Source organism: Cardiocondyla obscurior, linkage group LG11, assembly GCF_019399895.1.
Source record: "Cardiocondyla obscurior isolate alpha-2009 linkage group LG11, Cobs3.1, whole genome shotgun sequence".
Taxonomy (NCBI): domain Eukaryota; kingdom Metazoa; phylum Arthropoda; class Insecta; order Hymenoptera; family Formicidae; genus Cardiocondyla; species Cardiocondyla obscurior.
Window position 1 is genome coordinate 544,635 of NC_091874.1, and position 23,903 is coordinate 568,537.

The 23,903-nt window shown below is 46.9% G+C and overlaps 3 protein-coding genes across 5 annotated transcripts; 1 reads left to right on the top strand and 2 right to left on the bottom strand.

Moving 5' to 3' along the window:
- Positions 1 to 33: 33 nt before the first annotated feature.
- On the top strand, positions 34 to 23,885 carry LOC139106546 (N-alpha-acetyltransferase 30). The gene is made up of 5 exons (XM_070663416.1): positions 34 to 325; positions 12,449 to 12,492; positions 20,377 to 21,213; positions 21,578 to 21,753; positions 21,984 to 23,885. Exons 3-5 carry the CDS (start codon positions 20,937 to 20,939, stop codon positions 22,299 to 22,301), a joined length of 771 nt encoding a protein of 256 aa, XP_070519517.1. The 5' UTR covers positions 34 to 325; positions 12,449 to 12,492; positions 20,377 to 20,936; the 3' UTR covers positions 22,302 to 23,885.
- Emc (Basic helix-loop-helix domain-containing extra-macrochaetae) lies at positions 2,782 to 3,168 on the bottom strand. The gene has a single exon (XM_070663599.1). It carries the CDS (start codon positions 3,166 to 3,168, stop codon positions 2,782 to 2,784), a length of 387 nt encoding a protein of 128 aa, XP_070519700.1.
- On the bottom strand, positions 18,648 to 20,467 carry LOC139106545 (epimerase family protein SDR39U1). Of its 3 annotated transcripts, none has more exons than XM_070663414.1 (7): positions 20,333 to 20,467; positions 20,092 to 20,189; positions 19,893 to 19,999; positions 19,547 to 19,817; positions 19,214 to 19,479; positions 19,020 to 19,133; positions 18,648 to 18,955 (listed from the first exon to the last, which is right to left on the bottom strand). In XM_070663414.1, the coding sequence occupies exons 2-7, from the start codon at positions 20,114 to 20,116 to the stop codon at positions 18,851 to 18,853; spliced, it is 888 nt and encodes a 295-aa protein (XP_070519515.1). In that variant the 5' UTR covers positions 20,117 to 20,189; positions 20,333 to 20,467; the 3' UTR covers positions 18,648 to 18,850. The 3 variants fall into 3 exon arrangements, with proteins under 3 accessions (XP_070519515.1, XP_070519514.1, XP_070519516.1); XM_070663413.1 differs by having other exon boundaries at positions 20,304 to 20,443; XM_070663415.1 differs by lacking the exons at positions 20,092 to 20,189; positions 20,333 to 20,467 and having other exon boundaries at positions 19,547 to 19,807.
- Positions 23,886 to 23,903: the final 18 nt, after the last annotated feature.

The following is a 23,903-nucleotide window of genomic DNA, read 5'->3' on the forward strand; positions in this document are numbered from 1 at the left end:
GTTACTTTGATTACTCGCATATATTAATTATAATTAATTTTGCAGATTGCTCGAAACATTCCAAGGTTTTGTATCGAGTATGTGCAGCTACTGTGAGAAGAGGACGATATTGAATGCGATATGTTTCCGGACAAAATCGGCCAAATTCGACAGGAGCTTTACATTTGCTATCGAAACTGCTTCGGGGAGAGTAAAAACGAAACGTGAACGCCTCTCGTACTTGACGTCGCGACACTTCATATCGACCGTCATAGAAACGCAGGGCGCCCCCTCCGTGTTTGATGGTCGCACGTGTCGCGGACAAGGAAGGAAGATGATCCCGGTAGTGAGTCAGCTTTCATTTCCATTATCAGCGTACTATTCGCGATTATCAGACAGTCGGCAGTTGCCACGGAGTGTAATCTGCTACCCTCGCGTTAGAAGAGAGATCTTTACCCTCTGGCGATTCATCTATCATAAGCACGGCGAAACGCCGTAAAATCTAACCTAACATTTATTTCGCTCGATTAACGTTCGCGGGACATCTACGTATAATTATTACAAATTCAAACTTTGAGACGACTGAAAATTTTTTTCTTAACATTATCAGTCTCGGTGATTTGGCCGGACAACATTTTTACGATTGACGTAATTATATAATAACTTGTTACGCGAGCTTGGCAGATTGACTTCGAATCGCCAATAGTTTTCAATATTTTTTACAACATTTCACGAAGCGTAAGCGCGAAGGGTTGATATACTCGAGGGCTCTTGGAGGATTCCTTGAATCTTTCGAGGGTAATGAATGCGCACCCCCTCGCGCGAACGGCGAGGACGCGAGGGAGAGGGAGGAACGTCAAGGCGTAATGGGGTTCGGTTCCCGTGGGTATAACCCGGATCGAGCGTTCCCAGGAAAGCGCACGTGACCCGCGCCAGAAGACGGATCAATACGGAACTTTGCCAACTCCTACACCCCACCGTGAACGACGTGTCGCCCTTTGTACAATTCGCGCATCCTTCGTCGGCCGACGAGACTGATGGCGAACGGCGGGCCCCGTCACCCCTCCTCGCACGTGCAATGTGCGTAGATTGTTGCGCGCACGTGCGCCTATTTAGTCGCCCTCCGTCCGCTCTCGCCACCCCTCGTCGTCGTCGCCGCCGCCATCCGGCTTCCGTTCCCGATATCGTCGTGTCCTCCACAGATTTGCGGGCGACGTGGAAAGCACGGCCGAGACTTGAAATTAATCTTAAAAATACATCCACGCGGAAACATCTCTTTATTTCTAATTCAGAAAAAAACATACGACAAAAACGTACATTTATTTTAATCGTTATATTACGCGATCGTTATGCAATATCGCGTTATTTAACTCGTCACGTTTATCTTTAGAAAGAAGGTACGTTGGACCGAGATTAGAACTGGTTCGAGTAGAAACGGATGTTAGCCGGTCAAGTTAACGAGGCGTCTCGCTTCTAAAGGCGGAAGCGATAGCTTTCGTCGTCGATGTCTGATTTTCGTGGGGAAACGTGGGATTTTAAGGAGTTACGGAATTATTTACTAGCGCGGCCGCGATCGATAGGACACGCTGTCGGAGAGCAGGAATTGCGCCGCTCGCAAGATAACAAAATGCACGAAACAGAGCGTATGGACACAGCTTGCGTTTATTATAATTTTCTGTTTTTTTTTTTTTTTTTTTTTTTTTTGTTTGTCGTGTGTACGTGTATGTGCAGGACGCCCGCGCAATGATGTACTTCCAGCCGTTCAGTCTTTGCAAATATACAATATTCGCGCGGGTCGAAGGGCCGAAGGAAAGGAGGGGGAATCAGCATTTTCTAAATTATAATATAAGAGCTAGTTAACAACGACGTGGTGATAATTATAGAATAATCGGGGACGACGCGTCAACTCTCAAATGGAACACTGGCCACTTTGCTGCTTTTTACGTATATCTCGAGATCTAGAGTTTGTCATTTCTAAATCATTTTTTAAATCATAATTTCAGGACACTAAGGAATAAAAAAAAATATATATATATTCTAATGACATTTAGAAAATGTAAAAGTTAATATGTTTTGGGATTATCGTGGCCGGGTTCCGTTTGAGGGTTAAAGGAGTCCTCGAGCGGATCGCGCCCGAGATCTCTCGGCTCCGAACGATCGTTAAGTCCAGCATCGAGGATCCGCTGATTCCGTCGCGCGGTTTCATCTCGAAGAGCGCGTTCTCTAGAAAGGACCGCCGCGAGAAAAGGCGATCGATTGGCGAGACTGGTTGGGCGGGGCGCGACATAATTACTTGAATGTAATTCGGGAGCGACGTGTTCCTAACGGATCGACAAAGAACCGGATGAACTTTCGCGAGGACTCACTCCAGCATCCCGATTCGCGCGGAGTTGATGATCCGTCGGTAGTCGAGATTGATTCGGTCGGTGGCCACGCGATCGGTGAAAGAAAAAAAAACTGTGCAACATCCTACAGGAGCAAAAGAATTCGAAGAAGAAGGGAAATTCGTGCCGGGTCCTTAAAACCGTGAGAGATCTCTCGTGTGGAATGCGATGAGCGTATATACAAATGTTATTTACAATTCCTCGCCGCCGCGGAGCGGGAGGACGGCTTGAGAAACCGGACGCGGGACTCGTTGTTCCTCTCGTCAGAATCGCCTCCCTTGTCCTTAGGCGTTCGTCTTCCAGGCGACATCCTCGGGGACCCCATTTTTTTTTCCGAAGGGCGGAGGCGGTCTGCCTAGTCCCACGAGGAAAGAGGCCACGTCGCGACCCGGACACCCTAATGGGTCCAGCCGGCAGGTCACCGATCAGCGACCGTCGCGGGAACGACGGACGTCGCGACGGCGCTCGGCTGCCTCGTGGACTGCGTCGTCGTCGTCGTCGTCGTCACCGTCGGCTCCAACGTCGTCGCCGTGGTCGTCATCGTCTTGGCGTCTTGGTGCGCAACGTTCGTCTCCTCCAGGGCGGTCTGCAGGTCGCAGATATACTCGATCACCCTCTGAATCACCTCGAGCTTGGATAGCTTCCGTTTCCGCGGCATGTCCGGCACGAGGGAGCGGAGCTTCGTCAGGTAGGCGGCGACCTCCTCAGCCTCGAGGTCGCGCCTGGCGCCGCCGATTCCCAGGCCATTGTGCAGGACGCCGCGATGATTCGGCGGCACGCGGCCGCTCACCGGGCTCACCACCATTGCCTTCATGCGGACGTCGATCCGACGGTCTCGGAGGATTTCACTCGGACAAACCGGGGGCGGTCGATCGATCCGTCCCGGCGCTCCCCCGTTCTCCCGTTCACCCTCTCGTCTCGACGCTGCCGTCCGCGGGCGCACTGTCGGGTGGGTGATCGCTCGACGACGGCGCTCCACTACACACACACACACCACCACCTCGTTCCTTATCGATCGCCGGGGGCCGCCGGGGGTCCACGTCCGAGGCGCCAAGTGCACGTGAAAAGAGCGCGGATGCACAGGGATGGTCCCTCGCTCCCTAGTCTCTCGAAGATGGGCGAGAACGAAGTCACGAACCTCCGGTGCTCGGTTCGCCGGCCAGCCGCGTCATCCTCTCGAGCTGCGTCTGGGGGCGGCGGAAAATCGAGCGCGAATGCCGCGTACAAAGTGTTGGCCGAACGTGGACCGAACGACCGAAGCAGCACGCGCACGCAATCGTCTGACAGATGGAGGACCGACTGGCCTCCGCCCCTCACCTGCGCCTTTTTATAGCCTTGTCCCCCTCCTGCACGGCTCGTACCCTCCAGAACGCCGCCAGTTTGTACGGCGCAATCGCTGCCCGAGTGGAGTAGCGGTGGCTTCGAACGACACGCGACCCGGTCGTTTGGAATTTTTCGAATCTTCTTCTTCTTCCCCGCATAAGTTACCTCGCTCCGTTTCAAGACGATCTCTCCCCTTTGAGATAAATTAAATTAAGTGCCAATTTTATTTCAATCTAAGCGCTAGGTTTTATAATTAAAATTGGAGACCATGCAATTAACGATAACGGAAAGGGAAAGTGCTCAAAATTTTCACAAGATATTTACAACTCCTTCATTTCAACATTTAGATCTTAATAATTTTTTAATTTACTTGTTCTTTTCGTCAAATAAAAAAATATTTCTCTATTTCGACCTCTTAAATTTTCACGTCGGAAAAAATTCCTTGCTTCCTTATCTTCGTGATTGATTATTCACGCGAGAAGACAACTGGTCGAAATCGACGGTCGCGATCGGCAAGGATCACATGGCACGTGGGGGACCAGCTCGAAGCTGTCAGTAGTCGGGGGTGTTTGACGACTGTGCGACCGGCGGCGTCGGTGGGACACGACGAAGAGCGTAAAAGGGGGCCGGGGAAGGGGGACGCGACCATTGTTGAACGTCCGGCGGCGCCAGCCACTAGCCATCACGGCTACCACTACCAACGAAGGTACCGTCGGCGACGCGGTAACAGGCGGTCGGCCGCCACCATTCCGGGCAGCTCTACTCCGTCCGTCGTGCCACGGCGTGATGGTCAGCTCCCCAACCTGCGCACACCGTGATTCCGGACGATTTTCCTCCCGAAACACGCCTCGCAGATCGCTAGGATCGTTATCGCCGCCGTTTGCGCGATCGAAAGAAGGAAATTGAGTCGGGGATCAATTACCGGCGCCTTTTTTTTTTTTTTTTCTTCTTTTCTTTAATCATTAATTCCTTTCCGCCTCGCGACAAGAGTTATTTACCGCTCCCGTTCGCCTTTCATTTCGTTTAACGCACAAATATCGTCCCCTCGCGCCGGTTCACGTACTCGCACGCACGTCGCCCCGTGATTCCTGGGTACCGCTCGCCTGAAGAGAACCTAACCGATGTCCGGCGCTACGGAGAGCAAAAACGGAGGTGGCTATGATACGCGGAGAAAGAGCAAGGGAGACGGAGGGTCGACCAGCGGCGACACGCTTCGTAGAATTTCCAGGCGACGCCGACGTGAACCGAAGAAGACAATTGAGGGCAGCGGGGTGGACGCGCGGAATCATTGACTACCGCTCGCGAGATACTCGCGCGATTCGCGGCGCAGCTGCACCAAGCTCTCTTTTTTTTTTTTTTTTTCCTCTCTCTTCCCTCGTCTGTCCCCAACGAGATTCCCGAACGGCGTGAGTCTTATCGCGACACGGCCGTAAATCATCAAATCCTCTGATTAAACCGCTCGAAATAACACGCCTATTGCAGTCGTTCAAAGAAAGCGCACTTCGTCCGGAAGTCTGATACCGTATCTGCCGGTTTAATCGCGTTCAAGTTCCACGCGATAGTTCGCAGTTGGGAGACCAAACCCGCACCCGACGCCTATCGATATCTCTTTATTAGCAATACTTTGAGTCCCGCGGACTTCTTCCAGACGACAACGATGTCGAAATAAATGTAAAGTCATCTATTTTAATCGCCTCCGTGTAACACAGACTGATAAGGCAACTCGAAGGATGCCTCACGGCCGAGATAGAAGCCTCAGCCTTGTTGGTCAGCCACAAAATGCCCTCGCGACATTTTTTGAGGTCCTTTTTCCTTTCCGCACCTTGATAAGCGATAGATAAGTAGAAAAAGGCGAGCGAGCTTATTACTATCGGCGAACAAAAACACGCGTTCGCGCGAGTTCCAGGAATAATTGTTAAGAAAAAAACGAGACGCTATTTTGCAATACTTTCCGACGGTTACCGCGGTTGCTTTTTCGCCTCGGCGTTGCTGATAAGGATAAAAAAAGAGGCGAGTCACACCTATTGCCGGCGCGCAAAAAGATGGCCGTTGACGGATATTATCGCGACGGCGATCGTTATTTAGAACGCCGACGACGATTTCGCGGCCGCGGTTGTTGACGAGGTCTCTCTCTCCTTCTCTTCCTTCCTCTCTCAGTCTCTGTCTGAAACCCGGAGGAGGAGAAGCTCGCGGGGAACAATCCCGTGGAAAATTACAAGGAATAAAACCGAGCGCGAAACGCCCGTGAGACTCGGCGGGCAAACACTTGTGCGGTTACATACCTGAGCAACCGGATCTCATTGACTCCTTGACCCCGGTGTTTAAGAAACCAAGTTCCCTTGACCCCCGAGAATAAATAAATCGAGGAAATGCGCGGGGCCGCGGCACGCCATCGGCCGTACGCGAGAGAATTTACAGATACTTCTCATTGAGGTCCGATGCACCTTTGGCGCCGCATTACCTGCGAGGGAGACCGCTTAATTAATATATCGGAAACGTTAATCCGTGGCTGGCTAGCGCCACGTTCAGAGACGCGATTAATTCCCCGAGCACGTTCGAACCCTTACACCCGGGGGTGCCTGTTCTTCCGGGAGAAGCAAAAAATAATTTCGGCAATTAAATCGCATAATTAAAGTTTGAAATTTTTTTAGAGCTAGATTCAAACCTTTTTTTTTTTTTTTTTTACGTGGGACGAATATGAAAACGTGTCCTGTACGTAAAAAAATCTTGCAGTTTGACGGTCAAACGAGGCCACGTTTGTACGTATATTTTTGTAGATAATTTCCACGAGTCATTCCGCATGTTCGGATCGACAATTCAAGTTTCCGTGAATCACCGGAGGTGGGAAGTCGATGAGACCGATCAGCCAGGTGTCGATTGGTTCGTCCGTACTCGCGTCTTGCACCTCGCGCCCGCTCAATTAAGACGAATCTTATCGGGCGATAAGGCGCTCAGTTTTTAACGTTATCACTTTGCGTTCTCGGTTCGAGCGCACCTAGAAGATCGATCGACGTGTAACCGAGTTGCGCTTGATAATCGATGTTTGGCATCGTCCTCGCTTCTACGTTCTCGATAAGGGAGATTATCAAGAGATCCAATTGTGAGAAGTCGTCGAGCGTAGGGTTTGCTCTACCGATCTACGATAAACTTTGTACGCCGGACCGCATAAATATGTCACGGTTATATAACCCGATCGAAATTACGAATGCGTCTAATTTAAGTACAAGGGACTTTATTCGATTTCCCGTTGAGGCTTGCTGTTTATCGCGAGCCATAAGATCAGATCTCGTCCTGTAGCGTCGCCGTCCGAATCTGAAAAGAGCGTCTTCGAAGTGATATTTTAATTAACTGAATCTTCCGAATTCTCAAGTAAAGCGCGCGTTCTGCGGATTCGCTCTTAATTGGATTATATAACCGTAACATATTTATTTGCTCGACATGTGGAGCGCTCAGATTAACGACTTAAATACTTGTGCGCGTTCCTTATTTTTATTCTCCGCGATTTCTCGATTGTGCGCGCGACGCGTAATCGCTGGTGCAGCTGTACGCAGAACCGTGGCGTAAACACGCACGTCGTCGCTTCCTCCGATCAAAACACGATTATCTCGATCGCGGATCAATCGAGGCGACGTAAATAGAGATTAGATATGTGGGAACGATTTCCTCGGCTGGTCGCGGGGCAAGCGGACTGTTCGCCGTGACGGACACGTCGGGCAGGAAGTTGAACGGCACAATGCGAGAACTGATACGATAAACCGAGCTTTCTTCTTTTCTGAAACGTCACGGGGCACCATTTCCCGTCGTCAATTCGATATCTTACGCGCACGACGCGGAATACGATTTCGCGTAGTCGTGGGACGATCGCACCAAGGATTTCCGCAAAGATTCTCGCGCGAAACAATCGTCTTTCGCGCAACTCTCTTTTATCGGTACCGAAATTAAAGGAATATTACTCTATTTTTTTTATTTTTCTTTAATTAGGATTTACTCTTGTTTTTACTAAAGCTCTGGGTCACGTTTCGCGTGCTCGAGAAGATCGTACTTAATTTTTGCAACGTTATCCGATAAACGACCCGGGCGATTGTTTAGCGCGGATCGACGATGACGCTGAACGCGCTCGCTCGCGTTCGCCTTCGCGATGAATCTTTTTTCGGTTTTTCCTGGCCGCAGAAGGTGATGGAGGAAGACGCGGGAGAAGAAAGAGAAGGAGGAAGGCACGCACGCACACATGGGAGCGCCTCATCGAAAATTATTCCGCGGAGTGTATCTTGGCATCCGATGATTGTGCGCCGGCGGCTAGAGCGGTCGGTCTCTCTTTCGGAGTGCACGTGCGCCTTGCACGTGTTAGCTGTGGGGCGACTCTCCCGATCCCCCGGCTGCCTACGAGACTGTAACATCGTATCAGGAAGAGGCACGGACGAAAGAGAAGGTGGCAAGGAGAGAAAGAGAGAGCGAGAGAACGAGGCGGCTGTAACGCTCACGCTTCGCCTCGTTCGCGCTCTTTCTCTCGCGTCTCCTCTCCTCTTCCTTCTCATTATCTATTCGCCTTCCTATGTACAATCTCTTCGTCGAACCGAGTATTATGGCGCTAATTGCGAGCACGTCAGATCTCGATAAAGCGCGCCGCGAAAGGGGAATATGATTCTTCATCAATTAGGCCGCGTGGAAAGAGCACAAGTTTTTAAATCGTCGTACGACTTGCTTTTCAATAATGTCCTCTTTCAATCACAGCTGATTAAATCGTCGGGCATGTAACGCCCGGGCATTTATTCATATTTAATATTTATTTATTTATTTTTAAAATCATATTTTTGCGCGACGACGACGAGAACGTGCACGTTATGAAATTGGAAATTGAAAAGCTGAAGGGCTCTGGATGACTGCGAGCAAAGTTACTCCGCCTTGGATAAATACTTGTCCCCGCGAATGTTATCGTTCCACTTGCCTAGCGCGCGTGGACACCTGAAATGCATATCGATTTGGCGAGCGGTGGAATTGTCGTGAGACAACGTTCGCTCTTTTTCTCTTTCTCTCTCGACGGGACCGGCGATAAAATTGCAAAGCGGAACGTGAGCCGGGGACAGAAATCACGGGCCGAGGAAGCGCGTGGATCCACTATTTGCGCAGCTGTTCAAACCGTCCGCGCTGCGAAAATACCGCCGTCCGTTTTTAAAATACCCGGAATCCGCCGGTATTTTAATGCCGCGAGTCATTAACGGGGCGAGAAACATCTTGACCCGTTTCGACGCGGGGTGCGCCTCGGCGTCATCGTCATGCGATCTAGAGCACTGCGACTCGACACCAGTTATTTGTCCATTTTGCAACTTTCACAGGAAACGGCCGTCTAGAATTCCACGCCGCGTCTACCTGCCGCGAAGAATGCGCGCGAGATAAAAAAAAAAAAAAAGTTTTACATCGCGCGGCGTATAAGCGCGATTTAATTAATCTCGAGTCGTTTTTACGCCGCTTAATTAGGAAAAAAAAAAAAAAAAATTTAAGCGCAATCGATTCGAGATATCTTCCAGCTATATAAGATTCTTAAAACTTATGTCATCTCTTATTCCTCTCGTCTCGAATTTGTTGCAACGTGCGAGTGAAGGTCGTCGAGTAAGTCGTGAAATAAAAAGTTGCAAAACGGCGCGAAATTCCTAGCGTCGGGGACAAAGCGAGGATAAATCCATATTTCGAGAGAACGACGGGCCCTCCGGGAGTTCTAGGACCGTCTTGCCATCTTCGGCACAAATGCGAGATCCATCTGGCATTTTTCAGGTGCCCTCGAACACGGGAAAGACGGGGGGGAGCGGGACATTGTCATGGAAACTCGGCTACTTCGTTCACCGCGTGCGTGCCCTGTGTGTGGCATTAACCGAAATACGGAGGGGTTTTTTTCAACGAGGGCACCGTTAAACCAGCAACTGCAGATAATAGAGAGGCATGTTCTCTACAATGCGCAGGCAGAGTCGTTTTCGGAATACCACACAGAGACACGGGATATCGTAAAAGACACCTGCTCGGAACGCGATCTCGCCTCTCGCCCGGTAAAACCATCGCGCGTCTCCTTCGTCCGTTAGTTATTAGATTGTCTAGATAGAAAGAGTTGTAAAGAACGGGGGGGTTTTTCTTTTCTTTTCCTTTCCTCTATTTTTCGTTTACAGGAAAAGCCGTTTGTAAAGCGGCCATTGTTTCATCCCGAAAATCGTGACTCGCTCGTAAAGATCGAACCGTGATTACGGTACCCTCATTGATTACGGCGGCCCCCGTAACCCCTGTCGTCATAACTCTCGGCAACGAGCCGCGGCGCGGTGGCTCGTGTTCGGAAACTAGGCGAAGTCGCGTGAAAGAGACCAGAAACTTGCCAGCCACCCATGAGAAGTTATCCGACACCACTTTCCAGCCGGAACGCGGAACGGCATCAAGTACGAGAGATCCGCCTGTGTCGGCGAGAAAGTTTTTCCCCTTTTCTCCGTGACGTTCATTGCCAATCATACTTTTGATACGAGCCAGAATTCGATCGCCAGCTACATTGGCATCGCCTCCACGTTTGGTCCTGCCGGCGCTGAAACTGTTTGCAATTAAAATCGAAAGAGTATTATATTTTTCCGCGGCGATTCTCTCGCTCTCGCGGTCAGCTTTGTTTTAACGAGTTTACAATTTAAGAGACCCCCTCCGCCTCCGCATTTCAAAGTACGCCGGGTCCATTTCCGAAGGTATTGAAATCTCGCTCGCGGGCAGTGGGCGGAATCTTCACGGGGCAACGCGGGCAGCAGGTACAAAGGGCGGGCGGGGGAAAAGAGAAAAAAAAAAACGAAGAAAGAGGATGCCGAGTGGCTCGCGGGAAGGCGGACGAGCGCGCGAAGAAGAGCGAGATCCGGAGGAGCGGCGGGAGAAAGATCGGGGAAAAAAAAGAGAAAGAGCGAGAGACAGGTAAGAGGCGCGCGCTCGCGCGCGCAAAGGTGACCGAAGCCTAGCTGGCCTGGTCGATCTGGCCCCGTGGGAACGCGTTGGTGGCCAGCTGCACTGATTGCCATGAGAGGACGTGACGTAGCGTCGTCGGGGCGCGCGAGCGTATTTCTCACACACAGACCCGGACCTCCGTGCGCTCGCACTTGCGCTTGCGTGCCGTAATTGGCGATGGTAGTGGTGAAGTCGCGGTACCACGGCGGGGCCCGGCAGGGAGTTCGGGACGTGGAGGAGAGGAGCGTCCAGAGCGAGGGGGGGGGCCGAGAGAGGCAGGGGGGCAACCCGGAGGGACCCGGCCCGACCGACGGGGGAGGCAAGAAGAGAACGGCGGGAGGAGAAGGGAGGGAACGGGGGGCCTGCATTCCGGAGAGGCGCCGGCCAGTCTGCGGCACACCTGCGCGTTCGGTTGAATCACGGCGCCTCCGACATAACCCAATCTCGTCGTCCTTCTCAGATTCGTTGCGTCCCGAGCGAGCGAGCGAGCGAGCGACCCCGTCCGTTCTCGTCGTGCTCGCGCGCCTTCTCTCTTTCTGCCCTTCGCTCCCTCTTTTAATGCTCTCTCTTTTGCTCTTTCTCCCTCGACCTCGTCTCTCGGAGGTTCTGGTCTTTCTTTCTTTCTTTCTCTCTCCCTCCCGTCGTCTCGCTCTTTTCCCCTCATCCCCGTTCTGCCGAGCTGTTTCTTTCCGACGCCGGTTTTCTTCCTTTTTTCTCGGCTATACGGAGTGACCGCGTGTTTCGTGGCGCGAAGTGCGTGAGTCTCCGCTCCATGCGACTTCCCTCCCGCCTCTCATCTCTCTCTTTTCTGCTTCGAACGTTCGCCATTATTGTCCATTCCATTTTAAGCGGCGGTTTCTTTGCCCCCGCTGCCTTTCGACTCTTTCTTTCGATCTGCAATTCTCTCCTTATCTCGCACGCGGGTGCGTGCGTGGGATAGCATCCTTGGGGTTCCGCTTCTCCGCGCTCCGTGGGAGGATCGATTGCGAGTATCGCGGGATGTGTCGAGTCACATGAGAAAAGAGAGAGAGAGAGAGAAAGAGTGGCCGCCGGGGTAGGCGAGATGTACGGCTTGAAAGACGGCGGATAGGACTCCAGGTAGGGTACCGGCGATCTCACGTGCAATCAGCGGCGTGCAGGTGTCCGTCCGGTGCGTCTCTGTCAGTGCCGTGATCTAAGCCAGCCACCGTAGCAACGGCTCTACGAGCCGACACCTGTTTCCCGAGCCGAGGCCGATGTATGCGTATTTGATGACGCGGCTGCGATTGCGTCGCGTTTCGTTCAGCTTGAAACGTTCCGGGGGGAGGGGAAGCTATCTACGAGAATTACAAATCAACCCGACCGCGAACTCGATCCCCGCTCAAGTACTAATCGTCCCTGTTCTCTCAGTTTCGACGTAACTATTTTAAAAAGCATTCGCGACACAGACCTCGGAGCTTTAATTGAAAATCAGTTTGCTCCACGTTTTCGATTTAGCAAAAGAGACATTTCGTATTTAAATTACAAAGATTGAAATAAACAGAAGGTTGAATTATAATAAGTGAGTCACGACCAACTCGGGCGGACCGTTTATGATAATCGCGCAAATAAAAAAAACGTCCCAACACGCTGGATCTTTATGCAAATGTGCTTAATGATATTCTTCGCGCTTGTGCACAGTTTACGTTTAGCAAACTGCTCGTCAGGCTTGAAACGCAATAGCCGCTGTCAAAATTCCTATCCTATTTATAAAAAATTGGTTTGACGCCTAAATTTTTTAAACTTTATATATACGTATGTACATTGATATATTTCTTTTTATGTTACAGTCACCGGCAGTATTCCACAATTCCGCTGAAGCTCGTGCAGATTGGTGAGTCGCAGCATTTTTTTTTTGTACTTAAAAATTGGAGTCTCTTAAAAAATAACGCGCGCATAGTTTCTTCTAGTATTAAAAAAAAACGTTGGGCACGGTTTTTAGATGCAAGTTCGGTCTCTTGAGATGGTTATCTTTCAGACACCTTGTCGCGGTGGTCTATTATCACGCGGACATCTATGTTTAACGATATACTATCCGAAAGCTAAGCTAGGTAGGAAGGGGAAAGGGGGGCGGGATGAGAATTGGACGATTTACGTGAGGAATAGAAGCGGGTTACGATATGCTGCCGGACGCGAGGGACCTGAGCTCATTCAGTGACGTGGGAACGTGTGCAGATACCATTCATAAGTCGGCCATGTGATGCGTAGAGTGGTGAACGCCCGTATGTGAACCTATGCGAGCCCGTAAGTGCGCACATGACCGAATCTTGCGCGGCTCGCCTCCCATTGTACATTGTCATTCAAGCGGCACGGAGCTATCGAGGAGGTTAATTATTCGCAGCTGCCACCTTTGACACGTCCTTTGTTTAAATTGCATTTTCCACCTACTATAACGCAGACCAATTTCATTTCGTCGAAAGTAGCGACTTGACGTGACGTCACTAACGTTTCGTCGCCTCGCAACGTTTGTATTTCGTTTGGAAAAAGCTGGCACTTCCTCCCGGCGCTTTTTCGGCTCCTTTTGTGAGAAAAATCTCTATCGCACGAGTGCGACGCGCTCAAATTGATCTAACTGTCACGGCCGGGAATCCGTCTCCCTTCGCCCTTTCTCCCGCGATCTTTCCCTCACGGTTTTACAATGAGCATGGGGGAGGATTCGTGGGAGCCTAGCTGTTTCCCGTTCTTACCTCGTTTCACCGCGTACGTGATTCTCCGGCTCGTTGTCGTTGTTGCTAGGACGAGAGAGAGAGAGAGAGAGGCAGAGCTCGAATTTCTGCTAAGATCGGAGAACGTGCCTTGGACGATCCATTAAAAAAAAAAAAAAAATTGTGTCTTGAGGGAAAAATTTCCAGAGGAATAAATGCACGTTAATCTCACAGCTTATCGAGCAACGTTCTTACGGTTTATCGACGATACATGGTGCTCTTGAAAGAACGTTCTATCGATCTTGGACAGAAAATATTAAAATCCTAAGAAAAGAATAGTTTGATGCAATTTATTAATTAATTTTTTTTTTTTTTAAGGGGAAAATAAAATTTTAATAATTGTGATTATGCAACTTTTTCCCTGCTGCATTCTTTTCGAAGGAAGGAATTTCTCGAGGGTGAATCTGAAACGTGCGAGGTATTAAAAAATTATTGAGGCGTTTTCTCTTCGCCGAGTGGCTCGACGATCGATGCTGATAGCGCAGAATTATTAGATAGTCCCCCCCGTGACTGGGATTTTGTCGTGTCGGCGTGCAAGCCAAGTTGCCGATTCATAGAGTACCGGCGTACCTGCGGCGCGCACCTGTACGAGACCGGGTTTATCGCCGTAACAGTCTAGGCGGCCACCTGTGCGGCAAGCAGAGATGGTCAGGCACAGGTGTCTTTTAAAGCGTTTCATTAATTACGAATGGGCAATCCGACCCACGTTACTCCATAGGCGGCTTCGCCGTCGCCGTCGCTGTTGCGCGCGCTCCAATAAATTTGCCTAAGGTGCTTTTTTTCCCTGTCCCTCGACCCCGACCCTTAAAAACGGGCAGGACCTTTCTCCCCGAGGAGCGAAATTCCGCCGCACGCGGAAGCGGGATCGTATAACGCGCGTACGTGAACGGGCGAGCGTTTTTACTCCCGGCCGCGAGGCGGAAAAAGAATGCTCGATGATGCAATCGTTGCAAACGCGGTTGGTGCAATAAATTCCAGAGGAGTCGGCCGGAGATCAAGGTGACCAAACGTATGCGAGAATCTCGCGAGAAAAAGGTAAAGAAAAAAAAAAAAAAAAAGAAAAAGAAAAGCGTACAAGACTGCGTATCCACGTCGAACCTGAGAAACGACTCACCGTAGAGCTTCGAGAGTCTCTTCGTCGCGTCCTGACGCGTTCGTGAAAAGCGGAATTGTCATTTTTGCCGAATGATTTTTTTGTGCGCTCGCGCGACAAAAGAGCCGGCCGGTACCGTTGGTTTCGGCCGACACTTTCGTGCAAGCGATGCCGATACTATGTTCGCCAGGTGTCTTTCTTTAAGGAACGGCCTCGTTAAAGGACACGTTTCACCGACCGAAATAATCGATGACTAAGACGGTGGCGGGTCTCGTTTTTCTGCGAATTTAAAAACGATTAAGGTTGACTTGCGAAAAGAGGGGGGGCTCGCGGATAATTGCGAATAAACGTCGACCAAGGAGAAGAAAAGTGGTCCACGATATCGCGATGCCCACGCATCGGCGAGCGCCGATGCGCTCCCGGCTGGCATTCGCGGGATTAACCAGGCGCATTCCAGGCTTCGAGGCGGGTGTTTCCGAGCGGTCGTGATGCCCGGCCGTTTCTTCGCATTCCTTTTCTTCATCTCACCGGGTCTCCGCGGCGTGCCCCGCGCCGGATGAGTTTCGTCGTCCCTCCCACGACCGGCCACCCGCCCGGCGTTCTCTCTTTCTTTCTCTCCTGTCAGAAATTCCTTTCCGATTTATCGTGCATCGCGATGCGGCGGCGCGCGTCTGTTTATCCAGCGCGATTACACGACCCCGTCGAGGACCGGCCGAGCCTAGTATCCCGTCCTGAACTACCAACCGGCAGCGAATTACCGCTGGATGTACGCGCGATTAGATGGGAAGCACCGGGATTAGACTCCGATTAGATTTATCCCGCCGTTAACGGAGCGGCCTTGTTTTGATCCGCGTCAACGGGATGCTGATCTTTCTTTTCTTTTTATAATATACGGAGATGAAATCAACGTGGGAAAAGGCTTGACGTTTTGCGAGAATGTAGGCTCAAGTGTGAAATACAAAGCTGAAGTACCGTTGTCGGAGAGTTGAAACTGAAGATTCGCGTCAAGTCGTAGTGGGGGGCACGTTTGGTCGGCAAAAGAAAAATAATAAAAAAAAAAATACCCGCCGCGCCTGAAAGAAGGAAAAAGGTAATCGGAAGAACGAGGCGGGGGCTTAGATAGCACGGCGTAATAAAGGAACGAGGGGAGAAGAAATCGTTCGAGATCGAAGATGAGGAGATGGAAACGAGGAGAGCGAGAAGCCGAGAGATGCAGGCAGATACGTACGTACGTACGTACGCCCGGATTCAGGTGAGCGCGGAGAACGAAAGAAGAATGAAAGGAAGCGGGAGAAAGAAGGAATAAAAAAAAAAGGAAAGAAAAAGAGAGAGAGAGAGAGAGGAGGAGTGAAGGGCACGAAAACTGGAAGGTAGGTGCCGGCGATATCGTGCCTTTCTTCCCTTTGCCACCTTGTTCGCCATGGCCGAACGGCGGGGGGCTAGCGGAGGGGTCCACAGGGCGTGCGCGATCTCGTCGGCGGTGGCGGCGACGAGATCGCGATGGCAGCGGGGATCCGGGGAGGGTAGAGGGGCAGCAGGGGGGCACCCGGGGCATGGGCATCGAGAGGGGACTTGGCGACAGACTGGCGGGCGCGCACCTGCACTCGGCTCGGCCGCGAGAGTCGGCCGACAGTCAGGGGCGCACTTACCGAGCGCAGACTCCACATCTCCGCGGGGAGAGATAGATAACGATGAGCGAAGAAGGAGCGAGAGAGACGGAGGCGGAAAAAGATACGAATCACGCCGCGCGGCGCAGCCGGGGCATTTCTCGTCTCCGCGCTTATCTCCCGCACTGGCGCACGGTCCGTTCCACTTTCAGAACCCGCCCGGTCTTACTCCCCATCTTCTTTTTACCCCGCGTTCCTCCGTGCCGTCCCCTTCGTCGTTTCCTCCGTGCGAAAACCGTTCCCCGCGGGAGCGTCGTCGATATTCTCGGCGCGTATCCCGCGCCAACGCGAAGAGAGACGTTCGAAAACGTAATCTTTCGCGAACGTGATTTAACGAAACGATTCCGGGCACCGCGGAACGAACGCGCCGTTTGATTTCTCGCATCTAATCCCGCGTGACCTTTTCGCGGATATCTGGAAGGACTACGCGCCGCGACCGTGATTTTAACGCGAGGCCGTTATGCAAATCGCTACGAGGGCCTCCTCGGTTTATTGTGTTCATTAAACATCGGATTTTACACGCGCGCGGTAGCGCCGCCGATTAACCGCCTGACTTTATCCTCCACGTCTTTATCGCGTCGGCCGGGGAGATGAGGCAAGTTGAGACGTCAAAGCTTAAAGATCTGCATTGAAATTCTATTCGAAATAATTACGTCGTAACCGACGATCTTACAATTTTATTCCATATCCTTGACGTGTTTATTCGCGCTGGACGTTGAAATACCAAAGCTCAGACTCTGCGTTTGAAATTTTAAATAATCCCGTCGTAGCGATTTTTATTATTCCGCTTCGCATAAAAAAATACTCGTAAAAATAAATTCCCTTTACGGACGACTTAGTTAAACGAAACAGCCGATTGTTCCGTGCGAAATTAATTATGATTTCTCTGAGGGAAATATCTCGAAAGCGTCGAGAGCGCGAGATCACCTTTCGCAGCTTCAAGCGTGAAAATTGCAGCCGCGGAACGTAAGAGTGGCGAAAATCAATCGCCCGTAACGCAAGTCCGGATTTACAAGGCGAAACGAAAAAGAAAAGCGACGTGCGATAAATATGCGGTTTTACTCGCGCGGTTTAATTTATCGCCACCGGTGGAATTGTCATGTGTGCTTAACAGATAAGGACGTATTCGTGCTCCAAAAGATTCATAAGAGATTAATTGCAATCGCGGAGACACATATTTACCAGCTGACATGTGTACTAAACAGAAAAAGATTACGATGGGATCATGATTCATGAAAAAAAGGAAAAAAGAATTGTATTATCGTAAACTTATCAAAGTTATTTCAGATATGACATTTGTAACGTCGTTGCTATCGTAAGACAGCTGTACATTTTGTCATAAAAATTTGTCTTGCACGGTTCTAATAAAAAATTAAAAAAAATAAATAAAAAAAAAAACTTCCAACTAGCAGTGGGAACAATAAGAACGAGAGGAGGCTGCTCGTGGAATTTAAATAAAGTTTTAGTACAAGATTTACGTAATCTTTTTCACATTGCGGGGTGATAATGTATCGAGATAATAAAATACGATTAGAAAATTTAGTGATGACAATCTTGATCGCGGGTCTTATCGATAACATTATCTGTAGCCGAGATGTACTTAATATTTTATTATGATAAATTTGTCTCGGCGTGACGTAAAGTAGATATATAAAAGACAATAGCGTTAGGTGTGAAATCAATGAAAAATAAATTTACACCTGATAAACTGCAGCAGCTCGCAAACTTCTACCGTTGTAAATCGCAACGACCCGTTAACAACTGTTTTCGTGTCCGTGAGATAAATTAAAAAATTTTTAATTAAAAGCTGAATATTAATTTGGATAAGAAAAGAGAGAAAAGGAAAGGAATGCTCGCTAAATGTTCATTATATGAATGCAAACTTGAGCATACACGTATGAAAGTGTGTTGATGACCACGGATCCGGGAGGGAATGATCGTTTCGTCTTCGGAACACGTGTGTTCTTATCAACGGTCATTTTTCTCACAAGTTACGATAACGGTTTTGCGAAGCGTAATTTCTGTCCGACGGCAGTTCTGTCTCGCGGCCTTCGACTTGGATATTTTTACAAACTCGTAATATATTCCTCGTAAATTAAGTAAATGACAAACGAATTAAATTAATTAATTATTTTTCTACAAAATGTGGATTTTACTACCTGTCGATTGTCTTTAATATTTGAGATATTGTTAATGATGTTGCGTATCCGATCGATGCTATATTTTTTCTTTTTTGTTTTTTTTCCCTTATTTTATATATTGTACTTTATTAATCATATGATGCGAGCAGAGATATGTCTACGATAAGTTTAGATTTGTAGGCTTGTCAAGCCTAAATAATTCAGATCGAAATTATTACATACACGTAGTGTCATCTTACAAGTATTGCCTCAAACTTGATGGTGTTTAAAAAGGCGGATATTTCGAATTATACAATAGGCTATTTCAAATAAATTAATAAAATTTATGACGTTAATTCGCGTACTAAGAAAGAACTACTTAGATACAAATTTATGTAACAAAGTAAGATTTTATTCGTTTATTTTGCAATAAGTAATTTACTACTAAATAACGATTAATTCTATTAAAAAATTCCAAAGCATATCAAGTTTGGTGTATTAATAATCAACAATCTAGATAATATATATTACCGTGTAACAACTTGAGAATAATCACGAATCTCTATCAATTTTTATAACAATTAAATAAATTCTTTTATAATATAATTCATTGAACAATTTGCTTGCAGGCGCTTTCGATGTCGGGATATTGATGTTTAAATCCTAGCTCTGTCACGCGTTTTGGTGCAACTTTTTGTCCCTCCAACATGATCTAAAAACAAATATTAAGTTATTAAAAAAGTATATATCAAATTTATTAAATATATAATACTCACTTTCGCTCGTTCTTCGCTGAATAATATTTGCAAAAGAAAACTTGGAAGAGGCATAAACGCGGGTCTGTTCATTGCCGCTGCAAATGCTTTTGTAAATTCTTCGTTTGTTATAAGCTATTAAAACAGTAATATACGTATAAATAAAATTTATAATAGCATTTTAATCGAAGAAAGATATAAATTATATACATTACCTGAGGTGCTACTCCGTTCAATATACCGTGCACCCTGTTGTTTTTAAGTGCAAATAGAAACATGCAAACTAAATCAGTGATATGTATCCAGGGCATGTATTGACTGCCGCTTCCTATCGGTCCACCGAGACCAAAAAAAAATGGAAAATAAATTTGTTTGATCATGCCGCCATCTTTTCCCAATACAACTCCGGATCTTATTGTCACTTGCCTAATACTGCTATCTTTTGGTAGTTTTGCCGCTTCTTCCCAATCGTGACAAAGTCCTGACAAAATCAACAAAATTAACTTACAAATATAAGCGGCATGTTACAGAAGGCGATAAGATCTTACTTGATAAAAAATCATATGACTCGCATTTGCTCTCCTCTGTATATACAACGCTATTGGGCTTATAGTATGCAACTCCTGATATAGTTGCGAAAACTGTGGCCTTAGTATTTTGAATAGCGTCCGCTAGAGCCTTCGTTGTCTTCACCCTACTATTCCTAACATTTTGCTTAAAGCCAGGCGACCATCTCTGTGTAGGATCAAGCACATTTTGTCCCGCAACATTGATAACAGCTGATGTGTTCTCCGGGAGCCCATAACGTTCTAAATCATTCTACAGATATTACAACAGCTATAATTGAATCAATTTTTACTAACTGGCACACAAGTTTATTCTGATCCGATCTACCCATGAAATCCTATTTGGTCCTGGCATTCGAGAGATGCACGTGCAAGAGATTCCTTCCAAATTGAGTGATTTGATTATTTGGGATCCTACAAAGCCGGTACCGCCACCTGAAAATATTATATAATTAGTCTAAGTTGATTACATAAACTTTGTGTAACATTGTAAAATTAAAATACAACTATTTACAGGTAACACTCACCTATTACCACATGTTTCAGAGCCATTATATAACAAAGATCCAATTTCTGTGTCAAGTTGCCTTAAGAATAAATTTGTAAAGTTTCGTCAGGCACGATCCTATTGGATTTTTTCAGATAAAAGAAAAAATATAAATATCATATATTTATATAATAGCATCAAAGGTTTTAAAACCTTGTTTTTTCATGTCGCTTAATAAATTATTCAACTAACAAGTGCAACAATTTTTCCTATATTTTTACCGTACGGTTCATGTAATAAAGCTCGTCTAATTCTTTCGTTACAGCGTAATCTCGCAGTTTGTCACCGGCTTACTGGGGGAGCTGGCTGAAGAAACGAAACGGTCGCTTGAATCGCGAAAACAGATGTTCGCAGGCCGTGGACTACGAATAGATTGCCCGCGTCGGGTAAAAGGAGCGAGCCTCAGGTTCATTCGTCAGTCTGCGTTTTCACGCGACGCGGACAATCGATTTCCGATTCGCGAGGGCGGCACCGTGCCCGCCTCGCGCGGGCGGATCTCGGTTCAAGTCGCATCCCCGCGGTCGAGTCCGGTGGTCACCGCGGAAAATCCAATATGGTGTCCGTCGTTGAGCGGTTCGCCTCGGATGTCCGTGTTTCGGAGTAGATCTGTCGTCCGGCGAGCGCGTGGCCAGCGATAATTATGAAAATTCGGTTGAAAGCGCGACGCCGCACGTGAAAGCGCTCGTGCACCGTGAAGGGGATCCGAGTGCGTCGTGGACGGTGCGGTCGACGAGGTCTCTCCTCCGTTGTCCTCTACTTCGAGAGCACGGTCACGGGAGTCTCTCGGGGGTGGTGCGACAGAGAGTGGCGAGGAAACCGGGATAAATGGATACCGGGAGAATGGAAGGCGGCGCGGAAGCAAGCGACCCGGGGGCGGCCGGCAAGATCAAAGCGATAATGGGGTTCCCGACTTCACGGGACGTCACGAGCCTGGATATAAAGTCACGTCTGAGCCTGGAGGCGACAGACGCGCGCGGCGAGCCGCACGTCAATGGGGTGGTTCAAGTGAACGGTGTCTGCGACTCGCCCCAAAGGACTGCCGTAGTCCCTGATCTCACGGCGCAATCTAAAACAATGGAAACTAGTCATTTAAACCAACATGGTATATAAACGCCAACTTGCTGGCGGCGTGGTAGATAAACTCGGTATATAAAAAAGATCAAACAAGAAACGCTCGAGCACGTCGAAAGTTTTTCGCCACGCGTCAACTACCTCTCGCGTAAGATCTGTGGAGCTTGTCCTTCGTACAACAGACTTGTGCAACCTATTTTTGATGGGAGGCTCCGGTTTGATTCTAGTTTGAAAACGTCTCCTATGTACCTGAGATCGTCTCGGGTTTTCAAACGTTTTATGTAGTTTATGTTGAATTGCATTTTAAGAGTATCTTGTTTGATTAAAATTCTTATGTATCGAGTAACAATGTGTAATATGAAAATGAGTGAAAACTGCATCTTGTTATGTTACAGAACAAGCAGGAACATTATCCATGGAAAGTAAAGACAACGATATCCGATATGTTAGCTATACAAGTGAATTACAAATGCCTGATATTATGAAATTAATACAAAAGGACCTAAGTGAACCGTATTCTATTTACACATATAGATATTTTATTCATAATTGGCCGAAATTGTGCTTCCTGGTACGTGTCCTCTAGAAAGTTTCTTAATGCTTTCAAGCTAATATTTGTGTTCTTGCAAGTGTGCTTTTCTTACAATTGTTAAAAAAAATATTGATTTTTAAATAATTTCTCAAGTTGCATTTAGAAAATATTAATGTTAAAAAATTATTTAAAAAATAATAGCTTTAATAGCTCTCTATTTCTCAAGCGTTAGATCTCACAGAAATGTTCTTGTTTTTCTATTTTTCAAGGCAATGCATGGTGAAGAATGCGTCGGTGCCATTGTCTGCAAACTAGACATCCACAGGAAGGTGATAAAGCGTGGCTATATCGCGATGTTAGCAGTGGATGTAAAATATCGGAAACGAAAGATCGGGTCGAATCTGGTGAGACAGGCGATCCAAGCGATGGTGGAAGATGACGCTGACGAAGTAGTTTTGGAAACTGAAATCACTAACAGGCCGGCGCTGCGCTTGTACGAGAACCTTGGATTTGTGCGGGATAAACGATTATTTCGATATTACTTAAATGGCGTGGATGCGTTGCGACTGAAATTATGGCTCAGGTGAAATTCATCCGCATGCTTATGTCAATAGGTATTTAAATAATAAGTGTTGAAGAAATGTAACATCCATGCTCCGCTACATCGAGCAAACAGACGACATTAATGTCAAAGAGATCATACGTTTCCATGTGCACAAATGTGTCTTTGGTTGCAATATGCGACTTATTTTCTGTACTTTCTTGATAACTCTGATTTATTTAGTTAAGTTTTTATGGAAAATGTATTGTGGTGGATGAACTTTATGAACTGCAACAAAATTACTTTTGTTTGGAAATTTATTTCTTTATACCGAATTTATTTTCTATACATTGTGAGATAAATACAATGTAATCTCCAACAGCCTATTGACAGTATGTCCGTTAAAGGCGGAATATATGTACAGAGTAATTTGTTAATAGTGCCTAACTGTTGCCTGACTAGTTAGTTATTTTGTTGTGAATTTGCTGCAATTCCTTTGATATTAATGTCAGTGATCGAGATAGATTTCAATTGCAGCTTGAAAATATAAAAGTAACGAGTGATAGCAAGAGACAAAACCGAGACTGTGAAAAATACTGAAAATAATCAATGTATTTTGCTGGGCTCACATTGATAAAGTGCGCAATTTGAGACATACAAGTTTGACTGATTTAAAAAACTTGATAAATTTTAGCCGCTACGATTTCTTTGCGTGAAAACTTTTTTATAATTATATACGTATGTAAGAGACATACATTTGGTTGCAATGTGGCACAATTATTCATATTTTTTTTATTGTATTTCAAATTGTACTTCAAAGTTTTTGTGAAACGCAATTAAAAAGGTTCATAAATATATGACCTACTCGTTGTAATCAATTATGCTGTTCGTTAAAGAGAAATTGAGTTTGTAATTTTGCTTCTTAATTTCTTAAATGACGCTGGTTTTAATTTACAAATATTAAGATGCGTAGTTTTTAATCAAGAAAGAAAAACTGAAATAATTCGTAGAACTGTAAAGTAACGTTTAAGATATAATCAACAAAAGGTCGAGATATTTATATGGATTTTTTTTATTGTCTTTCAATGTTTTTAATAACCCTAGTTCGCTTACCTTTGTTTCAGTGTCTCGACACAGAGTGATTATAAAATTGCGTTAGTCAATAATATTACGTGAAAATTGCTATATTGCGCATTGTAAGACAAATTATTGTCGCATATTATTGTGTCGAATGTTCGATTTTGTCAGTGTGAACAGCAGTTTGATAGAAACAAAAATATAAAAAAAAAAATAAAAAAAACGAAAGAAGTGACGGCTGACAAAAAACGGTGGAACTTTTAGGAGAAATATTTCTGTGAAAATGTAAAGTGATACACGGAAATATCGATATATATTACATTAAACCAATATGGACAAAAAAAAGGAGAAAGAAATTGTTTACGAAATTAAAATGTTTCGCGAGAAAGTGCGCCTCACGCGGGTAACGCTGTGAGAGGTGATACGCGCATTACTGTCTACCTATTATATCTATCTTTGTATAAAATAAATGCGAAGCACAGATCATAATGTAACTATAAAAAAAAACCTGTAAAAAATGTTAATAAAAATACATAAATGTTTTTACACGCGTCTCGTTTGCTTTGTACCT